This window comes from Miniopterus schreibersii, assembly GCF_964146895.1.
Source record: "Miniopterus schreibersii genome assembly, chromosome: 10".
Taxonomy (NCBI): domain Eukaryota; kingdom Metazoa; phylum Chordata; class Mammalia; order Chiroptera; family Miniopteridae; genus Miniopterus; species Miniopterus schreibersii.
In genome coordinates this window covers 10446122-10467060 of record NC_138110.1, presented here as the reverse complement: position 1 = coordinate 10467060, position 20939 = coordinate 10446122, and the positions used below count along the sequence as shown (strand labels likewise).

At 49.3% G+C, this 20939-nt stretch overlaps 1 protein-coding gene across 1 annotated transcript in view; it reads left to right on the top strand.

Moving 5' to 3' along the window:
- Positions 1-20939, top strand: part of ACSS1 (acyl-CoA synthetase short chain family member 1) — a 49902-nt gene that overhangs the window by 12833 nt on the left and 16130 nt on the right. The window contains exons 3-5 of the mRNA XM_081148619.1: positions 13700-13899; positions 19000-19175; positions 19555-19707. Coding sequence (XP_081004745.1) covers positions 13700-13899; positions 19000-19175; positions 19555-19707 — 529 coding nt within the window. The remainder of the gene's footprint in view (positions 1-13699; positions 13900-18999; positions 19176-19554; positions 19708-20939) is intronic.

Below are 20939 nucleotides of genomic sequence, written 5' to 3'. Positions count from 1 at the left end.
AATGTTCAAGGCATGGGGGGGCTGTTGGCACAGTCCTGTGAGTGTGTGTCTGGTCCTGGGCGGGTATCCTGGTTTTCTAAGTATCAAGGAGCATTGGGAATGTTCTCTCATCCCAGGAAAAGTACGCATGAATGCAACCTGAATAAACTACACGCTGGCGTAATTAAAATCAACCCACCTGGCCTCTTACTCTTAGTGCACTCACAAGAGTGGGACCAAAACCAAAATCAAGTCTTTTAAAGACCTGGCTTTTATATTCTTTGATTCCTTAAATTCTTCACATATTCTAAGTTCCAAGCACCCTTCTGAATAATGTGTGTGTGCTGAGGGGTTTGGATAAACCCACTGTCTAGGTACAGTAACTGGCCTCCTGAAAGTGCCACCTCCTGCGGGGATGGCTTTGCTTGGGTTCTCTTTGGCCCATCTCTACAGGGAACTGGGTCTTCTCTCCCAGGGGTAAACCTCCCTTTGCTAAAGCCTGAATTCCCTTTACACTACAACCTCAGACCCACTGTAAGCCTAAGTTGTGGGTCCTTGGTCACCATCCGCACTCCCCATCGAGGAGTCATGAGCAAGATTATGCTCCTGGTGGGTGCCTTACAGCTTTTCTTGTGCAATCATTCAACAAGTTTCATTGCGTGCCCCTGTATCAAACAATCCCCAGACACATCGCTGTGTGGCTAGGTGTGTCCGAGGAGGTGACATTTAAACTGAGGTCCTATTAATATGAAGCAGCAGCAGTTAGAGGATGGGGAGAGAACTTCCCAGGCCTGTTCTGAACCCTGAGGGGCCTTATTGAGAGCAGGCTCCCTGGGAACAGAGAGGAGGGGCTTGTGGCTGGGACATGGGAGTGAGGGAATGTAGGAGGGGAAATGTTCAGAGAAGCAGCTCCAGACCCAGGGGCCGGAGAACAGCAGTTCCTCCCTGCCACTGGGGTGACTGGGGGGCTACTGTGCACCCCTAGTTTCCTGTTTGTTTCTCCAACTTGGGATTCTCACCAAAGATGGTAAAATTCACCAAACATGATAAAACTACTGGGGTTGACTTTTGGGTACAGCAAAGTGATGTTTGTTAATGTGCTGCAGCTTCTAGTGGGCACTACCCTGCTGGTCCTCACCTGCTTTTGCCAACACCCTCCGCAGTCACAGTCCATCAGGGCCTTTCCAGCCTCTGCATCGGCCTCTCTCTCACTGGCCAAGCTGAGAGCCGATACAGATAAAGCCCGGGCCCCACTGAGACAACTGGGGCAGATCCCCGGGACCCCTGTGCGCACTAGAGATTAGGGAGCGCGGCTCTAACAGACAAACCGGCTCCACTGTTCTTTCCTATTACTGGCCCAACCTGATTTATGTGTGATTCTTTAGCCGAAAGAGTAAGACTCTGTGGTGGGGGTGGAGGAGCGAACCACCTGGATGCTGGAGATAAAGTGGGTCCAGGCACAGCCTGAATTCCTGGCGTCACGGCCTCAGGCGCGGTGGGCAGTGCGGGGCAGCTCTTCGGCTGGGCATCGCCTGTGCACACACCCAGAGGCCTGTTTGAGTCCTTGGCCCTGGGTGTCTTCAAACTTGGTCACTTGTTCAGGTCACAGAAGTGGCAGGTGCGTGTGGGCATCATTAGTAGGAAGCAGGAAGTGTCACCGGGGACACCTGGTTGAGAGGGCTCTGGGGAAGTCCTGTGGAGGGTTGGGTTTGGGGAGGCAGAGGAGGGGGAGGCGTGATGACTGAGGCGGAGTGGGAGTGGCAGGTGAGCACGCTGTAGGGTGCCACAGCCAGCAAGGGTGGAGGTGGGAGGCCTGTGCTCCACCCGCTCTGTCCCCTGGCTGTGTGTGTGTGACCTTAAGCAGATCGCTCCAGCTTTCTGACCCTCAGTTTTCACATCTGCAAAATGGAAACACACTTCTCCTCCACTAGGTGGCTGAGTGTTAGCAGGACGTGGGGGTCAAAGCCCAGAACAGTATCTGGAGGATGAGGCTCCATTTCAGCTGTAGGTTGGGAGCACTTGAAGGAGGTCAGCAGAGGATTTCAGATTTGACAGTGGGAAGGGAACAGGGTGGCCCGTGGCTGCTGGCGCTGGGCGGGTAGGGCTGCACTTTCAGGGTGAGGCCTTCATTCCGGAGAACAGTCTCGGCAGCAAGCAGGCTTCCCCCCTGTCGTGTGCCTGACCCTTGCGCCTCTCTTCTCACCCCAAAGTAATTACTTTAGTGAGCAGATCCTTTGTTAAAACCCTGGGCAGTTGAGGGAGGATCATAAACGGGCATAATGAGGTTGATGGATGTGGTGGGTGGCCACTGTCACGCAGGTCAAAGTTGGTTTGCTCACTGGGGTCCCCTGTGTAGGACAGAGAGGCCGGTGGCTCCTGGGCTTCTGTGTGGTGTCCTAGCTTCTAGCCTAAGAAGGGTCTGCGCGCTGACTCCCAGAATCCTGAAGAAACCCTGTGTTACTTGGATCGTGCTGGTTTTAAAGACTTTCCTCAAGACTTTGGCTCCTGATGTTGAAGTTGGAAGTGTTTTGAACCTTTCTAAACATGACCACTTATTTTTCTTTGTCTCTGTTTTGGGCGAGCTAAGGCTCCTGGAATTCCATCTTTTAGAGTGGCCACAACTTGGGACTGCAGCAAGAATGACCCACACCGAGAGAGTCTATCTGTATGTCCAGGGAAACCTCTGTGATGGGGGCTTTCTGAGCACAGTGGTAGAGGCTTACTTGGGGGGAGCACACCTAGGCAAGCACACCTCCCTTGGAACCGGATCCTTGCCTTTGTGAACCCCCTTCCATCAGGAGGCGTTGGGGGTTGGTTGGGTTGTGGGAGGTGAAGGTGCACAGTCTGGTGAAGGTAGAATGCAAGCTCTGGGGGTGCTGGTCGGGGCTGTGCCAGCTTTTGGGATGGGAGTGGGGGAAGGGCACTGGCTCAGCTGCAGCTGGCACTTGGAGCTAAGGCTTCTAGAACAGTGTTTCGCTGTTCGTGTTTGTTTTCCCTTCTCCTTCTGGAGGCTCAAGACAATGGGGTGATTGCTGTGGGCCTCACTGTGGGGTCACACTACCCTGCCTGGTGCCTGGTCCCCATCAGGACTGCCCAGGTCAAGGGCCACTGGAATGAATCTGGGGAAGGTTGCAGAAAAGCCTCGCAGCTGGGCTGGGAAAAGGGCATCCCAGCCCTTTTCCTCCTCCCCCCCCCCCCCCCTTTGGCTGGGGGCAGCCCCTGGCCGACTGGGCAGGAGTTCACACTCATGATCTTCGTTCACATTCATGGTGGCCCTTGGCTGTAAAGCCCGGGACCTGACACCCAACGAGCTGCAGGACTCTCAAGCTCACCCAGCTGGGAAGGTCCGAAATCAGGTTTAAACGCAACTTTGCCTAGCTCTTTGGCTGTGCCGAGGACCCGGGTCTTCCATCCCCGTCTGAAGGAGGAGGTGAAGGTACGAATGGGGCTCCTGCTCCGCAGCACTAACTTGGGGACAGGCCCAGAGGCCTGTATGTAGAGACTGAACTCTGCTGTGTACAGATAATATGCCCTCTCACTGAGCAGGGCCATGTGTTCCAGATGTTGTCCCCCCTCCACCCCAGGAGAAGCAGACACACATTAAGTGTTAATACCAGCTCAGGAGGAGGGGACTCACCAGCACCAGGGCCTGCAGGTGGCCTGGAGGGATAGTGCAAGGAGGAGGTCGGGCTGTGGAGTCCTGGTGTTATAGTGGGACAGTGAGGAGTAGGACGTGCACATGCTCGGGGGGCATTGCAGACCTCGGGTTGCTTTGGAGGCAAGGGGGCATCGCTGTGGGTGCCAAAGGAAGGGATAATGGGTGGGTGCTGCATACTTCTCAGGACAGGTGCTGTCTCCCTCAGCATTCTTTCTCCTGGCCCTCCCTATGGCTGTCTTGGATTTTATTTGCTGTGGTAACAGCAGGGAGTTGGGGTGGGTGAGAGACTTGACAACTTTCGGTCAACAAATGCAGTTAAACTTCCTCTTAGAAATTCGGAGCGAGGTTTCTGGACTACTGGCGGATGAGAGGATTCGCATGCTCCCTGTCTAGGCTGACACAGCCCCTTTCTCCCTGCTGGTTCTCGGAAGGGGATTTGGGGGGAAAGCCTTGACCGAGTTTATGCAGTGTAGGCATGGAATTTAGAAGAGGGTGTATGGGGTCTTGCAGATGCAAACGTCTTCAGAAGTTCCCTGTGGTCTCCAGACATGCCAGAGCTTAAGTGATGTGTCAGTCTGGTAGGATCTAAAGCTGTGATTTCCAGCCCAGGTGTGCCTGAGTCTCCTGGGGAGGTCTCTAATGACACAACACCCACACCCCTGCTTGGGTCCTGCAGTCAGCATCTCCTAACGGGGAATTTCTGTTTGAAAATGCATCTCTGCTCATATGGAGAGAACGTATTTGTCAGGATTTAGTTGCAGAAAAGGGAAGTCACTGCCACTCTTTTAAGCAGAAAGGACGTTTATACCAGGTGCTTAAAAGCCAAGGAGGAGCAGCCTCTGGGAGGACTCCAGCCCTCATCTCTGGCACAATCAGAATGTACTCAGGAGACCAAAAGATACTGCCGAGCTTCCGAACACATTGCTATGGCTTTGGTCTAGGGGTCAGGAAACCACAATTTTTGCTGGTTCAGCTAGTGGAATCTTTCCAGGAAAAGCCCAGCATCTCCTGGTAGTACTGGGTGGCATTACGATTGTAGCCTACCATGGAACTGCTCCTGCATGCAGCTACCTGGTACAACCTAAGTCACATGCAGAAGCCCAGATGTGAGGCATCTGAGGTGGTGGATGCACCCCTGGGAGGCTGGCCTGGATGTTGAGAGAACACCATGGCAACTGCAGGCAGGACCAGTCCAAGGTGTGTGTGTGTACCTAATTCCAGCTGATTGATGCGTGGGTGGTTGATTGTGACAGTGCGTGGACAGGGCCTGTATCTGCTCGGATCCCAGGCTGTTTGGGTGGGTCCTGGTCATCCCTCCTCCCGATGCAAGTGACCAGAACCTCTGAATCACTCCTGTGTGCACCACAGCTGTTCAAGTTGTGTTCTAACTAATAGGATCCAGTCTTTACCTTGTAACTAAGTGCCTCCGCCTGGGGGGCCTGTAGGGGTGTACACTTGTTGCGGATTCATTGGCCATTTTCCAAAAGGACAGTCTTTTATCCTCACACTACAAAACCCATTATTTTTCTAAACCTTACAACTAAGTTATGGATCGTTTTCCAGTATAATGTTTCTCATGAGGAGGTCTTTGTCACGTTAGCAGCTGGTGCAAACTGGGCACTTTTGCAGAACTGCAGAAGGGTGGCGCAAGGCCTCCTGTGGGCTCCAGAGTACTGGGGCTAGGGCCTTGGATGTACTGAGATGCACAGCCATCTACAGTGGCCCAGGTGACAGCGCTGTCATGTAGTGTATCTGAGAGAGCTTTCTGCCTCTGACCCAAAAGACAGGAGTGGAGCCTGTGGAAGCCCAATTTCTGAGCTTACAAAGAATTCAGTGCCTTAAACCCAGGGTCAGGGGGATTGTGGCCTGGAAAAGAAGGTGACTTCTTATAAATGTCTAATCACTGTTTTGAACACCTAAAACTAATATAATATTGTATGTCAACTGTAATTCAAAAACAAATTAAAAAAAGAAAGGGTGGTGACTTGGAGTGGAATAAAAGAGGCATGCATTGTGTTCCTCTCATTCCTTCCAAGTGAACAATTTTCTTTCTTTTTTTTTTAAAAACTATTTTTTTATCTCTGAACTACAGTTGACATACAAATTATATTAGTTTCAGGTATGCAGCATACTGATTAGACATTTATGTAACTTACCAGTGATCACCCTGATAAATCTGGTGTCCATCTGACATCATACATAGTTATTCCTATATTGACTGTATTCCGTATGCTGTACTTTCCATCCCTGTGACTATTTTATAACTACCAATTTGGACTTCTCAATCCCTTCACCTTTTTACCCATCCTCCAAACCCCTTCGTCTCTGGCAGCCATCAAAATGTTCTCTGTATCTGTTTGTTTTTATTTATTTTGTTTTTTAGATTCCACATATAAGTGAGTCATCTGGCATTTGTCTTTCTCTGAATTATTTCACTCAGCACAATACCCTCTAGGTCCATCCATGTTGTTGCAGATGGAAGGGTTTCATTCCTTTTTATGACTGAGTCATATTCCATTGTATGTATGGACCACATCTGCTTTATCAACTTGTCTAATGATGGACACTTAGGTTGCTTCCATATCTTGGCTATTGTAAATAATGCTGCAATGAACATATGAATGTACATGTCTTTTCGAAATAGTGTTTTGGGTTTCTTCAGATAAATACCCAGAAGTGGAATTGCTGGGTCCTTCTTTGTTTTAAAGTCTATTTTGTCTGATATAAATATTGCTACCCCAGGGGATTTTTTTGTTTCCATTATCATGAAATATCTTTTTCCATTCCTTTAAGTTTGTGTGTCTTTCAATCTGAAGAGAATCTCTATAGACAGCATATGTAAGAGTCTTTTTTTTTAATCCATTCAACTACCCTATATATTTTGATTGGAGCACTTAATCTGTTTACATTTAAGTAATTGCTGATGCTTATGTAGTTATTGCTGTTCTGTTATTTATATTTTTGAGCTCTTTTTGCTTCTTAAAGAAGTCCCTTTAACATTTCTTATAATACTGGTTTGGAGGTGACAAACTTCTTTAGCTTTTTCTTGACTGGGAAGATCCTTATCTGTTTTTTTATTCTAATTGATAGCTTTGCTGGGTAGAGTAATTTTGGTTGTAGGTCCTTGCTTTTCATCTCTCAATATTTTGTGCTAATCTCTCTGGCCTGCAAAGTTCTGTTGAGAAATCAGCTGAGAGTCTTATGGGAGCTTCCTTATAGGCAACTGACTGCTTTTCTCTTGCTACTTTTAAGATTCTCTTTGTCTTTAACCTTTGCCATTTTTATTATGATGTGTCTTGGCATGGGCCTCCTTAGGTTCATCTTGTTTGGGACTCTCTGCCCTTCTTGGACTTGTATGTCTATTTCCTTTGCCAAGTGATAAAAGTTTTCTAACATTATTTCTTCAAATAGGTTTTCAATTCCTTGCTTTCTCTGTTCTCCTGTGGTACTCCTATGCTATGAATGTTGGTATGCTTGATGTTGTCCCAGACCCCCTTGAAATATCCTCATTTTTTGGATTTTTTTTTTCTTTCCTGTTCTGATAGGGTGTTTTCTGCTACCCTGTCTTTCAAATCACTGCTTTGACCCTCTGCTTCATCTAATCTACTGTTGATTCCCTCTAATGTATTCTTCATTTCGGTTATTATAGTCTTCATTTCTGACTGATTCTTTTTTATGGTTTCTATTTACTTTTTTTCTACTGTTGAAGTTCTCACTAAGTTTCTTGAGAATCTTTATAACTGTTGTTTTGAACTCTGAATCAGGTAGATTACTTGTCTCCATTTTGTTTAGTTCTTTTTCTGGAAACTTCTATTGTTCTTTCATTTGGGGGCATGTTTCTTTGTCTCCTAATTTTCGCTGCCTCCCTGTGTCTGTTTCTAATTATTAGGTAGATCTACTACATCTCCTGTTCTTGGTAGAGTGGCTTTATGTAGTGGTATTCTGTGGGGGCCAGGGGTGCAGTCTCCCTGGTCACCTGAGCTGGGAGCTTCAGGTGTGTCTCTCCTGAATGTGGGTTTTATGTGCCCTCCTGTTGTAGTTGAGCCTTGATTGCTTTGGTACATCAGTGGGAAGGATTGACTCTCAGACTGATTGGTTATGAGAACTGGCTGTGACTACAGTGGAGGAGCTGTTGTGCAGGGCCTGACCCTGTGGAGCAAGATTTTGTTCATTGGGGCTCTTGTGCCTGCCAAGTCTCCCCTTTGAGTGTGTCATTTGTGGAGGTGGTTGGGTGGTGCTCTGGTGTGATCTGAAGCCGACCACCTGATATGTTGTTTCTGGGGCCTCTTGGGAGGTGCATGCCAGGGTCAGCTGCTGCCTGTGCCTTGTTCAGGGCCACTTGGTATGAGCTACAAAGTGATCTGCAGATGGTCACCACTTGTGTTGGACTTGAGGTGCCTGGGAGAGGCTAGTTGCAAACTGAGGCCTGCTGCAGGTAGTGCTGCCCTTGGGGTTGCTTAGCAAGAGGTACTACGGGGCATGCCGAAGCCAGATGATGCTCGTTTGGGGTTTATGAACCTTTGAAAAATGTTATGAAAGTCCACAGGAGAGCCGAGAGTGGCCATTTGTATGGAAAAGCTACTGGAAACAGCTTGGGTTTGCCTGCAAGTTGGGTATGGCAGGGTCTCAGGGAATCACCAGAGCTGGGCAAACAGTGTTAGGCAGACTCAGATATGGCACCTTCCTGCTCCTGCAGGGGGAAGGCTCAGCAAAGGAACAATGGCCTCTGCTTACACTTCTATCTGGGAGAAAGTTGCTCCTTCAGCCCTCTCCCTGAAGCTAGAGAATTTAGGTCCTCCCCAGATATCCCTGGTGCTTTTTGAGCTGCTGCCCCAGTGATGGAGCTCAGAGTGAGTGCATCTGTCAGTGAGTAAGTTCTTGCATGACCCTTTAAGAGAAACATCTGGGACTCCAGAAGTCCTCTGTCTCAGTCAACCACAATCTCTGCTGGTTTTAGAGCCAGAAGCTACGGGGACTTCTCTTTCTAGCTCTGGAACCCTGGGCTGGGGAGCCTGGTGTGATGCTGGGAGTCTTTAGCGGGACCTCCATAGCTGAGATATCCCTGATTTTTTAACAACCACATATGGGTGTGGGACCAGCCCATTCCACATCTCCTCCCCTCCTACCAGTCTCTATGTGGCTTCTTCTGTATATTTTTAGTTATAGGACTTCTGTTCAGCTATACTTCAGGCAGTTCTCAGTGATGGTTGTTCTGTAGTTTCATTGTAATTTGATGTGGTTATGGTAGGAGGCAAGTACAGCATTTACCTACTTCATCATCTTGATCTGTAGCCCCAACAACTTTCATTTTTATTGGCAATTAAGTTTTTATTATTAAATGAGTTCATTATTAAATAAAATGAATTAATTAACAAAGATTGTTTTTATGAAGGAAGAAATTGGTTGAAATGACCTTTAAGGATAGCCTCAGTGGGGAGTCACAGGCTGTATTGGGGGTGCTGAAAGCGCACGGTATTTGGTCTGGTGTTAGAGGGGCTCCTCTCTCCAACTCTTGGCTCAGTCATTCAGTAAGTCATGTTGGTAGCTGGAAATCGACCATGGTGGGACTATTTACACTACAATAATTGGCAAATGCTAAAAATCAAGTCTTTCTTCCCTGAGAAAATTGGCTGTTAAACATTTGCTGGCTCAACAGTGGACTGTACATGAGCCATTTTCAGCAGTTTGTGTTTCTCCAAGCTACGACCAGAAGGCCAGGAAAACAAACTGGGCCAGAGGCAGTCACACTGAGTTTTTGTGCTTTCTGGATTCCCACCCATGTGGCTGTGTCTGCCAGAGCAAATTGGCCGTGCTTACTTTCCTTCGGGTGTTAACTTGGAAGGCACTCTGTGGATTCACATTAAAGCCTGAGAAATAGAGCCACCCCCATCTGTGTCTGCTCTGAAACTTTCCTTGTGAACTTGATACCAGATGAAGTAGAGGGTCCCTCTTCCCACTGTGTGCTGCTGGGGGTTGGCATCTTATGATATTTGAGAAAAAGAAATTTCTGGGACTCTCACAGGAGAATAAGTGATTTTTATCTGCATGAAATTAAATCCCTGCATTTCCAAAGTCCCATTTCCCTTCGTCCAGTCGTAGAAGTGTAGCTGAGGTTTCAGTAAAGGTAGAAGCAAAGCCAGTGTCTAGAGTTTCCTTTCCATGTTGGAGCCGGGTCCAGTACAGCATCAGGCTAGTTGCAGTCCATCGTTCCATTGTGTGTGGGCGAATGCAGGGGAGCAGGAGCAAAGGAGCCCCATAATCCCAGAGTCACACGGGTCCCAAGAGAACCAGGAGCACAAGAGAGCAAACTCTTTTGTTTAGGGGGTTATGTATCCCAAATCTTCACGCCCTTGCAGTGGCCGTGCCCATTTTGGCCAACTATCTCTGTCTCCAGGTGTGATTGACAGCAAGCACATTTCCTAGTCCCCCCAACTTTACTGGCCATTCCTCTATTTTTCCTTTGTCCAGTACCCTTCCCCCAGTGCTTTGCAGGGAACTTGCCTATGTCTGGCCCTCTCTTTTTTTCCCCCCTGTTATTAATAATTAGTTAATTACAACGGTATCGATCCCACTTGCTCTGTGTTTTGTCACTGCTGCTGTGGCCCAGGGGACTTGCATGGATCAGTGTAGAGACCCACCAAATCTTGTGTGGGCATGTAAACCTGGAGAGGGATCTGAACAACATCCTGTGGCACTTTTTTCTTAACCACAGGGATAAGTGCATGTATTTATAAAGTTAAAACCTACATGTGCTCTCATATTCTGCCAGGGAAAGAGCATTACCTCTGTGGCTTTCCTGGGAAGTAAACAAGCCTGCCGGGTAGTGGGTGAATGTCCTGCCAGGACACCAGCTGTTTTCTGGGCTGGGTTCCAGCCTGGAGTCTGCTAGTGTCTCTTGTCCAGGCTTCCAGCCTGCAGGCGCCTCTGGAGCTCTTTGTGCATGGGTACCTGGCTCCCTCAAGTGATACAAGCCCGGCTTTGGTGTGGAAAGGAAAGAACTTGTCTGGAGACAAGACTCTGGCTGAAGGCCAGTTGCTGGGGTCTGAGGGGACATGGGCCCAGCAGGAAATTAGACATTGATTAGGGGAGAGGGCAGAGCTTTGCTGATGTCTTATGGTTACTTCCATTCTACAGGGTTGTCTAGAGGCCAGTGACAAGCGAGGCTGTGTCAGAGTAGGAGAGAAAGACTTGAGATGTGGCATTTGACTTGGACATGCCTCAGCAGATTTAACCCTCGGGGACATGGTCCTGAGTATGGGACCAAACACTGAACTATGAAGGAAAAGCTACTCCTACTTCCAGTCCCATCCCCTCCCAAGTTCCCCTTAATCCTGATTACAAGAAAGGCTGGATGTAACTGCAGTTAGAAGGCTTTTAACACTTATTAATTTCCATTTTTTTACTTTTTTAAACATGTTTTTATTGATTTCAGAGAGAGGAAGGGAGAGGGAGAGAGAGATGGAAACCTCAAAGATGAGAGAGAGTCATTGATCGGCTGCTTCCTGCATGCTCACTACTGGGGATTGAGCCTGCAACCCAGGCATGTGCCCTGACCTGGAATCGGACCAAACTGTGGCCTCCTGGTTCATGGGTCGACACTCAACCATTGAGTCCCACCACCGGGCCTAATTTCTCTTTTGAACAGGGTCAGCCTTAGGTTCAGAGCCTATAACTTATTCTTAAAATAAATTTACATAAAAGTACGCCCCCTCCACCCAAAATGTTAACTCAGTAACAATAGAGGTGGCAGATGGCAAAAATCCTGAAGTCCAGGCACCTTTGCAATAGAAAGCGAGCAGTTCTGATGCTGAGGGTTATAGAAGAACTGGTTAAGACAAAGGCCCTTGGGGCCAGGCCTAACTCTTTCAGTTGAAGTGCTGTGAGAAAGTCCCTTAACTGCTCTGTGCCTCAGTTTCTTCATCTGGAAAATGACGGTGGGGTGATGAAGCTCATAGCCCGCAGGCTGTTGTGAGGGCGAAATGGATGTGCAGAGGATTCAGAGCAGTTCTGGGCACAGTACGTTCCCTTAACAGTGGTTACTGTTGTCATTCCATGAGCAGGAAATATGCTGCGGGGCAGGTAGGTAGGAGGAGGGTGTTCTGGATAGTAACATGTGGCGGCCTGGGAAGGAACCAGCCCCCTTGAGGAGGACGTAGGAGATGATGGGCCTGACAGTGTGTGGCTGGCCTACAAAGGTTTCTTGTGGTCTAGTGGGTAGCAGGTGTGGCTGGAGGAGGTGGGGTTGCTGGTGGAGACTGGGGTGATGCCGTGGGTGATGGATGGGTGGGGTGCACAGAATGTGGAGGGGTGGGTCTGTCTGACTTCCCTCCAGCCTCAAAATCACAGGCCCCGGGCTGGGTTCCTGGAACGTGCAGGCCAATAATAGAACTGACTGTGGATGACGTACCCTTCTCAGATCCAACCCCCACCCCAAGGTGAGGACTTCCCAACAGCACCCACCCATCACAGGGACACAGCAGGTAGGCCGTGTAGCTGAGGGCTTCATGCATGGCATTCAAATACTTGTGAAGCTCATTCACTCTGAGTCGGTGAGTAACACAGATACCAACCCTTGCAACTTATAGGAAAACAGACTGGCATTTTCTCCCTCCCGAGAAGAGTGCTTGAGGTGCCCATCTTCTATGATGGAGGTACCGATTTCCACTACATTTCTTTTTCTGCCACTTTCTGCAATAACTGTGCCTGGGACCTCATATTTGGTCCTTGACTTCAGTCTGTTCCAGCTGCTATAACAAAACACCACAGACTGGGGTCTTATAAATAATAGAAACTCATTTTTCACAGTAGTGGAGTCTGGAAGTCCAAGTTCGAGGCGCTAGCCTGGTGTCATTCTGAAGGGGTTCTCTCCTCCTGAATCACAGCCAGCACCTTCTCTCCTGTCCTCGCATGGTGGGTGGGCAAGGGAGCTCTGTGGGACCTCTTGTGTAAGGGCACTAATCCCACTCCCGAGGGCTCCACCTTCATGCCTAATCGCCTCCCAGAGGCCCCATCTGTAATACCATCACCTTTGGGGGTTTAAGATTTCCACATGTAAATTTGGGGGAGGCAGAACTATTCAGACCGTAGAGTCCTCACAGCCACTCTGGGAGCGGGCCCTATCATGAGGCCAGTCTATAGAAAGACAACTAAGGCCCTAGGTGTATGGGGAGTGGAGTGGGAACTCCGTCTCTGACCAGATGTTGTTTGGCCTGAGAGATAAACTCTGGGTCCAGTACTTTCTACAGAGTATAGCAAAGCCTCAGGGAAAATACATTAATTTTTGAAAGAAATTTAGAAAACACATAGCTTTAGTGGTCCCAATTCACTGTTTGACCTGGTGTTACTGGTGGCAGTTCAGCTCTTGTGTCCTGTGAATCCTAAGTGAGCCTGGGCCTTCCTTGGAAAATAGTAGAGTGGAGGGTGGGTCATGTGAGGGAGGGGAAAGGTGAGGGACGGTGTGTCCCTGCACAGGTTCCATCCGCTGTCCCCACTTAGCACTTAGCGTGAAGAGAAGTGGGTGCTCTCACTACCCACCAGCACTGCTTCAGCGCTGCGTGGAGGGTGGCTGTGTTGCGGGCCTGCCTTCCCTCCCGCCTCACTGCGGGCTCACAGTTGGCGTCTGCTGCATGAGCTTGAGGCCCTGCCTGGCAAGAGCCTCCCTCGGTGCCCCTGGACTGTGTTGATTGAAAAACCTGGGACTTGCATATTTCCACCGTCTTACTTATGAAATCTCTATTTTGGAGTTGAACGTTTTAAGAAGTCTCGGGGCTATGATGATCTAGGCTTTGGACGTTTGTGGCTTTTGAGAAGCCATGCTCTAAATGGACACAAGGACAGTCATTTTACCTCAGCAGTGTGACAGTGACTCTGTCAATACCAGTCTACAAAGTTAAAAACGTTATTTTCTGGAAACGACCCCACCGTGTGATAAGGATTTGATTGTCTGCTGGCTTCCAGTCGCTGGCTGGGTATATACAGTACTTGCAGAATTATTCCTATCCAGATTGCTCTGAGTTTCGGGCCTCCTCCATCTCTAATGGCCTTCTCTTCTCTGTGCCACAGGGAACTCTTGGAGACCACATGCCGCCTGGCCAACACGTTAAAGAGGCATGGAGTGCGTCGAGGGGACCGTGTGGCCATCTACATGCCTGTGTCCCCACTGGCTGTGGCTGCAATGCTTGCCTGTGCAAGGATTGGAGCTGTCCACACAGTCATTTTTGCTGGCTTCAGTGCAGAGTCCTTGGCTGGCAGGATCAATGACGGTGAGCGTGTGGGCAAGGAGAGGGAGGGAGGGAGGAATACAGAGCCCCCGGTCCTTGCTCCTTGGACTTAAAGTAGAGACAGACATTAATAAAAGTGACACAAAAAGATTACAGACACTACCAGGGACAGGCTGAGTGCACATTGCTGAACAAGCATTTGTTCTGAGCTGAGATCCGAGTGTGATGGATGTAACCAGGTGAGGAAAGGAGGGAAGATTCCAGGTGGAGGGAACAGCATAGGAACCAGCTGAGTGGTGGGAGGAGCACAGTGTGCCTGAGGGCCTACCCAGGTGGTATATTACATTGATTGATTTTCATCTTGGCCCATCCTTGCATTCTGGGAGTAAATCCCACTGTCCTGATGTATAATCCTTGACTTTAAAAATTGAATAGTAATCTTCCAATAAAGAAAATTCCAAAACCAGATACTAGGCTGCTGGGTACAATTTGTTAGCATTTTGCGTTGAACATTTTTGCATCAGAGTTCATAAGGGATATTGGTCTGTAGTTTTCCTGTGATGTGTTTGTCTGGCTTTGGGATCACTGATACCGTTCTATGCTGGCCATGTAGAATGAATTAGGAAGTGTTTCCTCCTCTGCAATTTTTTTGGAAGTTGCAGAAGGATTGATGTTGATTTGTCTTTAAATGTTCGGTAGAATTCACCAGCGATGCTATCTGGCCCTGGAATTTGCTTTATTGGAATCTTACTATTCACTTTTTAACTGAGTCACAGAGAGGTTAAGTGACTTGCTCAAGGTCATATCATTAGTTAGTGACAGAGCCACGGTTTGAAGATAGGCATTCTACCCCAAGAGTTCAGACTTTTATCATTACACTAGGCTCGTTGTTTTCTCTATTGCAGATATGCCCAAGTGTTTCTGTTGAAATTCTTAGAAACAAGTAACAGCGGTTGATTCTGGGGACTTAGCATATGGGGAGTTAGTAGCTGGATGCTGGGCACTGCCCAGAACCTCAGGAATCCTAAACAACCAGGCCATGGGAGGGCAGGGGCTGAGGCTCTGAGGGCCTCAGTAAGAGACACTTCTGTAAATATTCTCTCTAACTTGGTCATTATAAGGTCTCTTCCCCAGTATCCTTCAATCTCTGTGTCCAGCTATTCAGTTGTCAGATTCCTGGGGATAGGACTCTGTTGGGACTGGTATCTGTATCCTCTTGGGTCAATGAGGGAGTGCTTTGTATTGCTGTGTAATTATTGCTGAGTAGTTTATTGGTATGTCATAAACTACTCCACAACTTAGTATTTAAAACAGTAGCTCAAAGCAATAAATATTATTGTATTTCATGATCCTGTGGGGCAGGAGTCAGATGGGCACAGTGGGAATGGCTTTTCCCTGTTCCACGATGGCTGGGATATCAGCTGGGTTGTCTTGAACGGTGGGGGACTATGAGTCATTGCTTCCTCTTCGTGTGGCACTTTCCACTTGACTAACTTGTGTTTCCTCACAGCGTGGCAACCTCAGGTAGCCAGACTTGTTACATAGTGCTGCATGGCTCCAAGAGGATGGAAGTGGAAATTGCCAGTTATCCTAAAGGCCCGCCCAGAATACATAGAGCATTATTATAATTATACTCCAGTGGTCAAAGCAGTCAGTGGCCTTCCCAATTCAAGGGAATGGGACCTAGACTCTACTTCGCTGTGAGGAGTAGTATGAGACCAGGTCAGAAATTTGCAGTTGTCTTTAATCTTCCCCTGGGAGGGTGGTAGTATGGGCATGGCCACCGGTGTCTCACCGTGAGCTGGGCAGCCACCTCAGGTGGCATGTACTATTCTAGAGTTCTAGTTCCCTGGCCTGGCTTCCAGGCTGTGAGCACTCCACATCCCTTTATCTACTCTCTCTCAGGCCATATGAGGAGTGGAGAGAGAGAGGTGTGGTGGGGAGGGGAGGAGAATGGCTCTGAGAGATATTATGGGAAAAGAATAATGGTCTGCATAGATATCCACACTCTAATCCTCCAGAACCTGTAAATATCTTCTATAACATGGCAGAAGGGCTGTAATGTACCTTAAAATGGAGAGATTATCCAGGTGGGCCCAATCTAATCACATAAGTCCTTAAAAGCAGAGAACTTCCTCTGGCTGGAGACAGAAGACGTGTGGCAGAGGGGAGGTCAGAGCGGTTCAAAGGGTGAGAAGGACTTTGCTGGCTTTGAAGATACAGGGGATGTAGGTATCTCTAGAAGCTAAGAACAACCACTGCTGACAGCAAGGACATGGGGACCCCTCAGTCTTACAGTGACATGGCACTGATTCTGCCAACAGCCCGAATGAGCCTTCAAGCAGATTCTCCCCGAGAGCCTCCAGTGGGATGCCCTCTGCATGCCCACTTGTTACTGCTAGAAGTGGAGCTTTTGGGGTGCCACAGGAACAAGAATTCCCTGAGGCCCGCACAGGAGGATGAAGTATCGTGGAAAGCTTTATTGATGATGTAATATTAAGGGAGTTTCCCTGCAGGGTCCTGTTTCCCTCAGTCTCGCCATGGGAAAGTCCCATTTTGTCTTCAGCAGGGCTAGAATTAAAGTCACTGCCCAGAGCTTCCACTCCATAGCAAAGGCTGGTCCAGTCCAGCACCTGGCTAGCTTAGCTTGTGTTCCCAGCTGCAGTCCACTGCATGTGGGGTCTGCATGGCCATGGGCCATGTGGCTTGTAGGGCCACATGTGGGCTCGGGTGGGCCACGGCGCAAGTGACTGCAAGGGAGCAGGAGCGAAGGAATAGGAAGAAGAGAGCATGAACTCTTTGTCTCAGGATTTTACCTGGGAGCTTAGCCGATGAACCCTTTAGGATTTCATGTGCTTTCAGTGGCTCCGTCCCTCTAGCCAATTATCTCTGTCCAGGTAGGGCCGGCAGGCAGGCCCCTTCCCCATGTCACCCCGACTTCACTGTGCATGTGCCCATCTTCCTCTTTGTTGGACCCCATCCCCCAGTGATTTGCAGTGGTTCCCTGGGGAGTGTAAAGCTCCACCTTACTGGTGAAGCTGCCCAAAGGACCATGCTTACAATGTCTGGCCTCCTCTTTGCTTTCTTTCTATTTTAATATTAGCTAGCTAATTACAACAATAACACCCTGACACCTTGATTTTGGCCTTAAGACTCTTAAGACAGGACCCTGTGAAGCTCCCCTGGACTACAGAATTGTGAACTAAAAAATTAGTGTTTGTGCCGCTAAGTTTATGGTAATTGGCTGTGGGAACCATAGAAGACTAATACAGATGCTGATACCTGCTCAGAAACCAGGAAGGTAAATCGAATCCTCCCAGATAAAGCATCAGGCTGATCCTGCCTATGCCCTGGTGCTGTGCACTCACCCTGTCCCTGTTGCCCAGCTATGGGGAACCACGAGGCGATATGTGCTCCCCACAGATCTCTCAGGGACCAAACCTGTGCACACAGGCTCCTGTCCTTGACAACTACCCAGGTAGAGGCCTTGGACAAATGAGCCCCAGGAGAGAGACATGGGCCATGGGAAGCTGGAGAGGAGCTAAAACGCACGTAACACAATTCTAGCATGTTGGGTGGGGCAGGCCAATGTTTTCTCCTGCGGAGGTTCCTTGAGAAAGGCCTATTTGAACCTGTTGGATCATCTGTCACCTTTCCCTGCAGGAAGCTCACCTGGAGCAGTCCTAGGTCTGGGAGACATAGGCCTTGGAGAGTTTCTGACAGATTCTATCCAACAGAATTTGTTTACACAAGATGACTGATTATCAAGGTCCAAGGAGCAAAGACTGTGTGTGGCCAGGGGCCCCTGGTAGGCAGAGCCAGATGGCACTGGCCTTGGCACCCTAGGGAGTCTAGATTATATCTCTGACCCCTGTATGACTCTGCTGAGTCATCCAGCTGCAAAGACCCGACTAGAGAATTCTAGGGCTCTTGGGATGAAGAAAGAATGTGGGTATGTTGCTAGAAATTGCTTTTCAGACTGAGAGGCTCAGGGAGATTGGTGCCTTAGTTAGGGCTCCCAAGAAGCAGACCCTGTGATGAGAGGTCAAGTTCATTTGGGAAGTGGTCCTGCATAGTGCTCTAGGGCAGTGGGGCTGAGGCTGGGAAGAGGAATGAAATAAGACCAACTTTCACAGTGGGCGACCAGAACTCAGTCCCACAGGGAAACCCTGTAGGATGATGAAGCCACGCGTGTCAGGAGAACCCTTCTACCCAGGGACTAAGGAGTTGGGGTATTTATATTCCAGCTCTTGAGAGTCACTTGTTGAGGGCTGCCGGAGTCGGGGTAACTCCCAAGCACTTCTGTCTGTGGTTCCAAAAGAAGGCCTTGGTGGAGAGGGATTGAAAGGTTAGAGCGATGTGGATGGGGCCCCACTGGCCAGCACTATCCTGGATATTTGTTCCAGGTTCTCCCTTAGGGAGCCGTGTAAAAAACGCACTGTAACCTGATTCCTTCAGGTCATCCAAGTTAAGGGCACAGTGTGGAGGTCATTCCTTTGTGGTCCTGAGGCCTGATTGTGTTTGTACAGGATTCCTTGCTCTGGGCCTCCCCCTAGGTTAACCATGGAAGCTCCGGTCAGTCCTACATTGCCCTGGGCCTAGCTAAGCCTTGGCTGGGTCATTGAAAACCAGTTGTGAGCCTGGAGGGCTGTCCCCTGAAGGTGAGGGTAGAGGCCAGCAGCTCCTAGCTTCCACCTGGGGTGTGGTCTCTGTTCTCTGGCACTTCAGCCCTAGATAGTGCATGGGCCACATAGGACATAGCGGGGCTCAGTCTCTCGCTGCCCAGCTTTCTTGGTCTCTGCCTCATTGTGGCTGTGGCTGGGGTGATGTGATGGCCTGTTACCTAGGAGAGCTTCTGGGGCAGGTAGAAAGGACTGGTGGAAGGCAGGAAGTGTTCAGCTTCAAAGTTACTTGTCTCCAGTTATTTCCCGCTGCCCTCAGAGCTGGGAAGAGGCCTGGCGCTTCTGTATGCTACACAAAGATTGCAAAGCACGCACGCCCTTTCCTGTTTTGTTGACTCTTTTCCTCACTATTGCACTTTCTCTGTCACACTCCTGTGCCTGGAATGCGTGGTTGCCCGTCTGGGCTGTGAGGGTCAAAGTGGAGAGGAAACTAATCAGAAATGCCCATCGTCTCTGTCAGCAAAGTGCAAGGTGGTGATCACCTTCAACCAAGGACTGCGGGGAGGGCGCGTGGTGGAGCTGAAGAAAATAGTGGATGAAGCCGTGAAGCACTGCCCAACCATCCAGCATGTCCTAGTGGCTCACAGGACGGACAACAAGGTCCAAATGGGGCCTCGGGATGTCCCCCTTGAGCAGGTGGGTTTACCGCGCTTTGTGCAGTTTGATGGGGAGAGATTATTATTGGGTTAACTGGGTCTGAGTCCTGTCAGATTGTCCTTTTGAATCTGGGTCCCCGGAGGTGTTCAGGGTGGTATTTGATGGGCTTACATCCCAGTTGGGAAGGTGGAACTCAAAGACCACAAGCACAGTGAAACAGTTAATGTAGCAGCAATGATTGGATTCGGCCTTTTATTTTGTGTTTTCTCTGCATCTGGAGTTGAACTCGGGCAGGCCAGAGAAGATGAGCTCTGATGCAGTCTGCCGGGTCACAGCAGCTGGGGAGAGGTGTTCTCAGGGAAGCCTAGTGGAGGGGAGAGGCTAACTGGATGGGGCTGGTTTTGTCTCCCCCTTACAGGAAATGGCCAAGGAAGACCCCGTGTGTGCCCCAGAAAGCATGGGCAGCGAGGACATGCTCTTCCTGCTGTACACCTCCGGGAGTACTGGGATGCCCAAGGGGCTCGTGCACACCCAGGCAGGCTACCTGCTGTTTGCTGCCCTGACGCACAAGGTATGGCCTTGGTGGTGGGTGGAAGATGGGAGGTGCTCACCTCCCTGGTGGGATTGGGCGGGGGGCCAGGTGGGGCTGGATTTAGGGCTAGGACTTCTCTTGCTATAAAGCAGTGCCCGTGGGTGTGAGGGGCTCATGTTTTCCCGCAGTGTGCTCGTGAGCAGGGCAGCTGTGAGTCATGGCACAAGCCCAATGGAGTGGGTTGGAAGGGGGCACATAGTCTTGTTTTTCTGTAAGAGTCCAGGTCCCAAGCCTGAGTCTCACTGCTGGTTTTTAGCCCTTTGCCTATGTGCCTGTGTTGTATATTGGTTTGAAAGCCTGCAGGAATTGGGCCCTTACCAGCTCTGACACACTCACGGGCAGGGTCTCATTCTGATGCTCAGGACCAAGACACTTTGGCCTTCTTGGGCCCCTTCTTGTATAAAAAAAATATCAAAAAATACAACAGTGTTGGTATAAGGATGAATATATTACTATTATATATTAAAACATTTTTTTTTTTTTTACTTAAAAGATCACTTTTGCCTCCTGATCTTAAGAGAAAGTAAAACATTTTCATGGCCTCTAAAACTATCATGACCTCTAAACCCTGCTCATTGGGACCATATTTTAAAATTTACTTTTATAATGAAACTTAAATTTAGTACATGGAAATTATGTTACGGTGGGCCATCTTCGGGACTAGAAAGCGGCCACTATGACACATTTTTTTATTCCAGTCAGTTTAGAAATGAGTATCATTTAAATGTTGGTGGGTGATTGCAGTTTACCATGGCATCCCCGGTTGCCTGGGGAAGCGGCTGGCACTTTCCAGGTGGGACATACCATCTATGGGCCAGACCCTTTCTGTTGAAGGAGGCAAAACTCAGCTCCAGCAGGTGCCAGCAGTAAAGGGAAGTGTCTGACCAGGTGACTAGAAAGCCCCAGCCCATCGAATCAGGCTGGGACACAGCCCTGGGTAGTGGTATCTTCCCTGCCTCAGCCCTCCTCTCTGCCCACCAGGCTCCCAGCCAGGCTGTCAACTTGGCTTCCCCAGGGGCCAGAGAGGGGGCCCACAATCCCAGTCACTGTGGGAAGGGGGGGCGGGGGTGGGGGTGAAATATGCTGAGTGGCCAGGCTGGGGCACTTAGGAGGCGAACTCCGTGCAATGAAAGTGGACGAGGCCCTCGGTGCTGAACGCGCATACACAGCCTTTAAGTGGCAATGTCCAGGCCCCAGTGGCGGCCACTCAC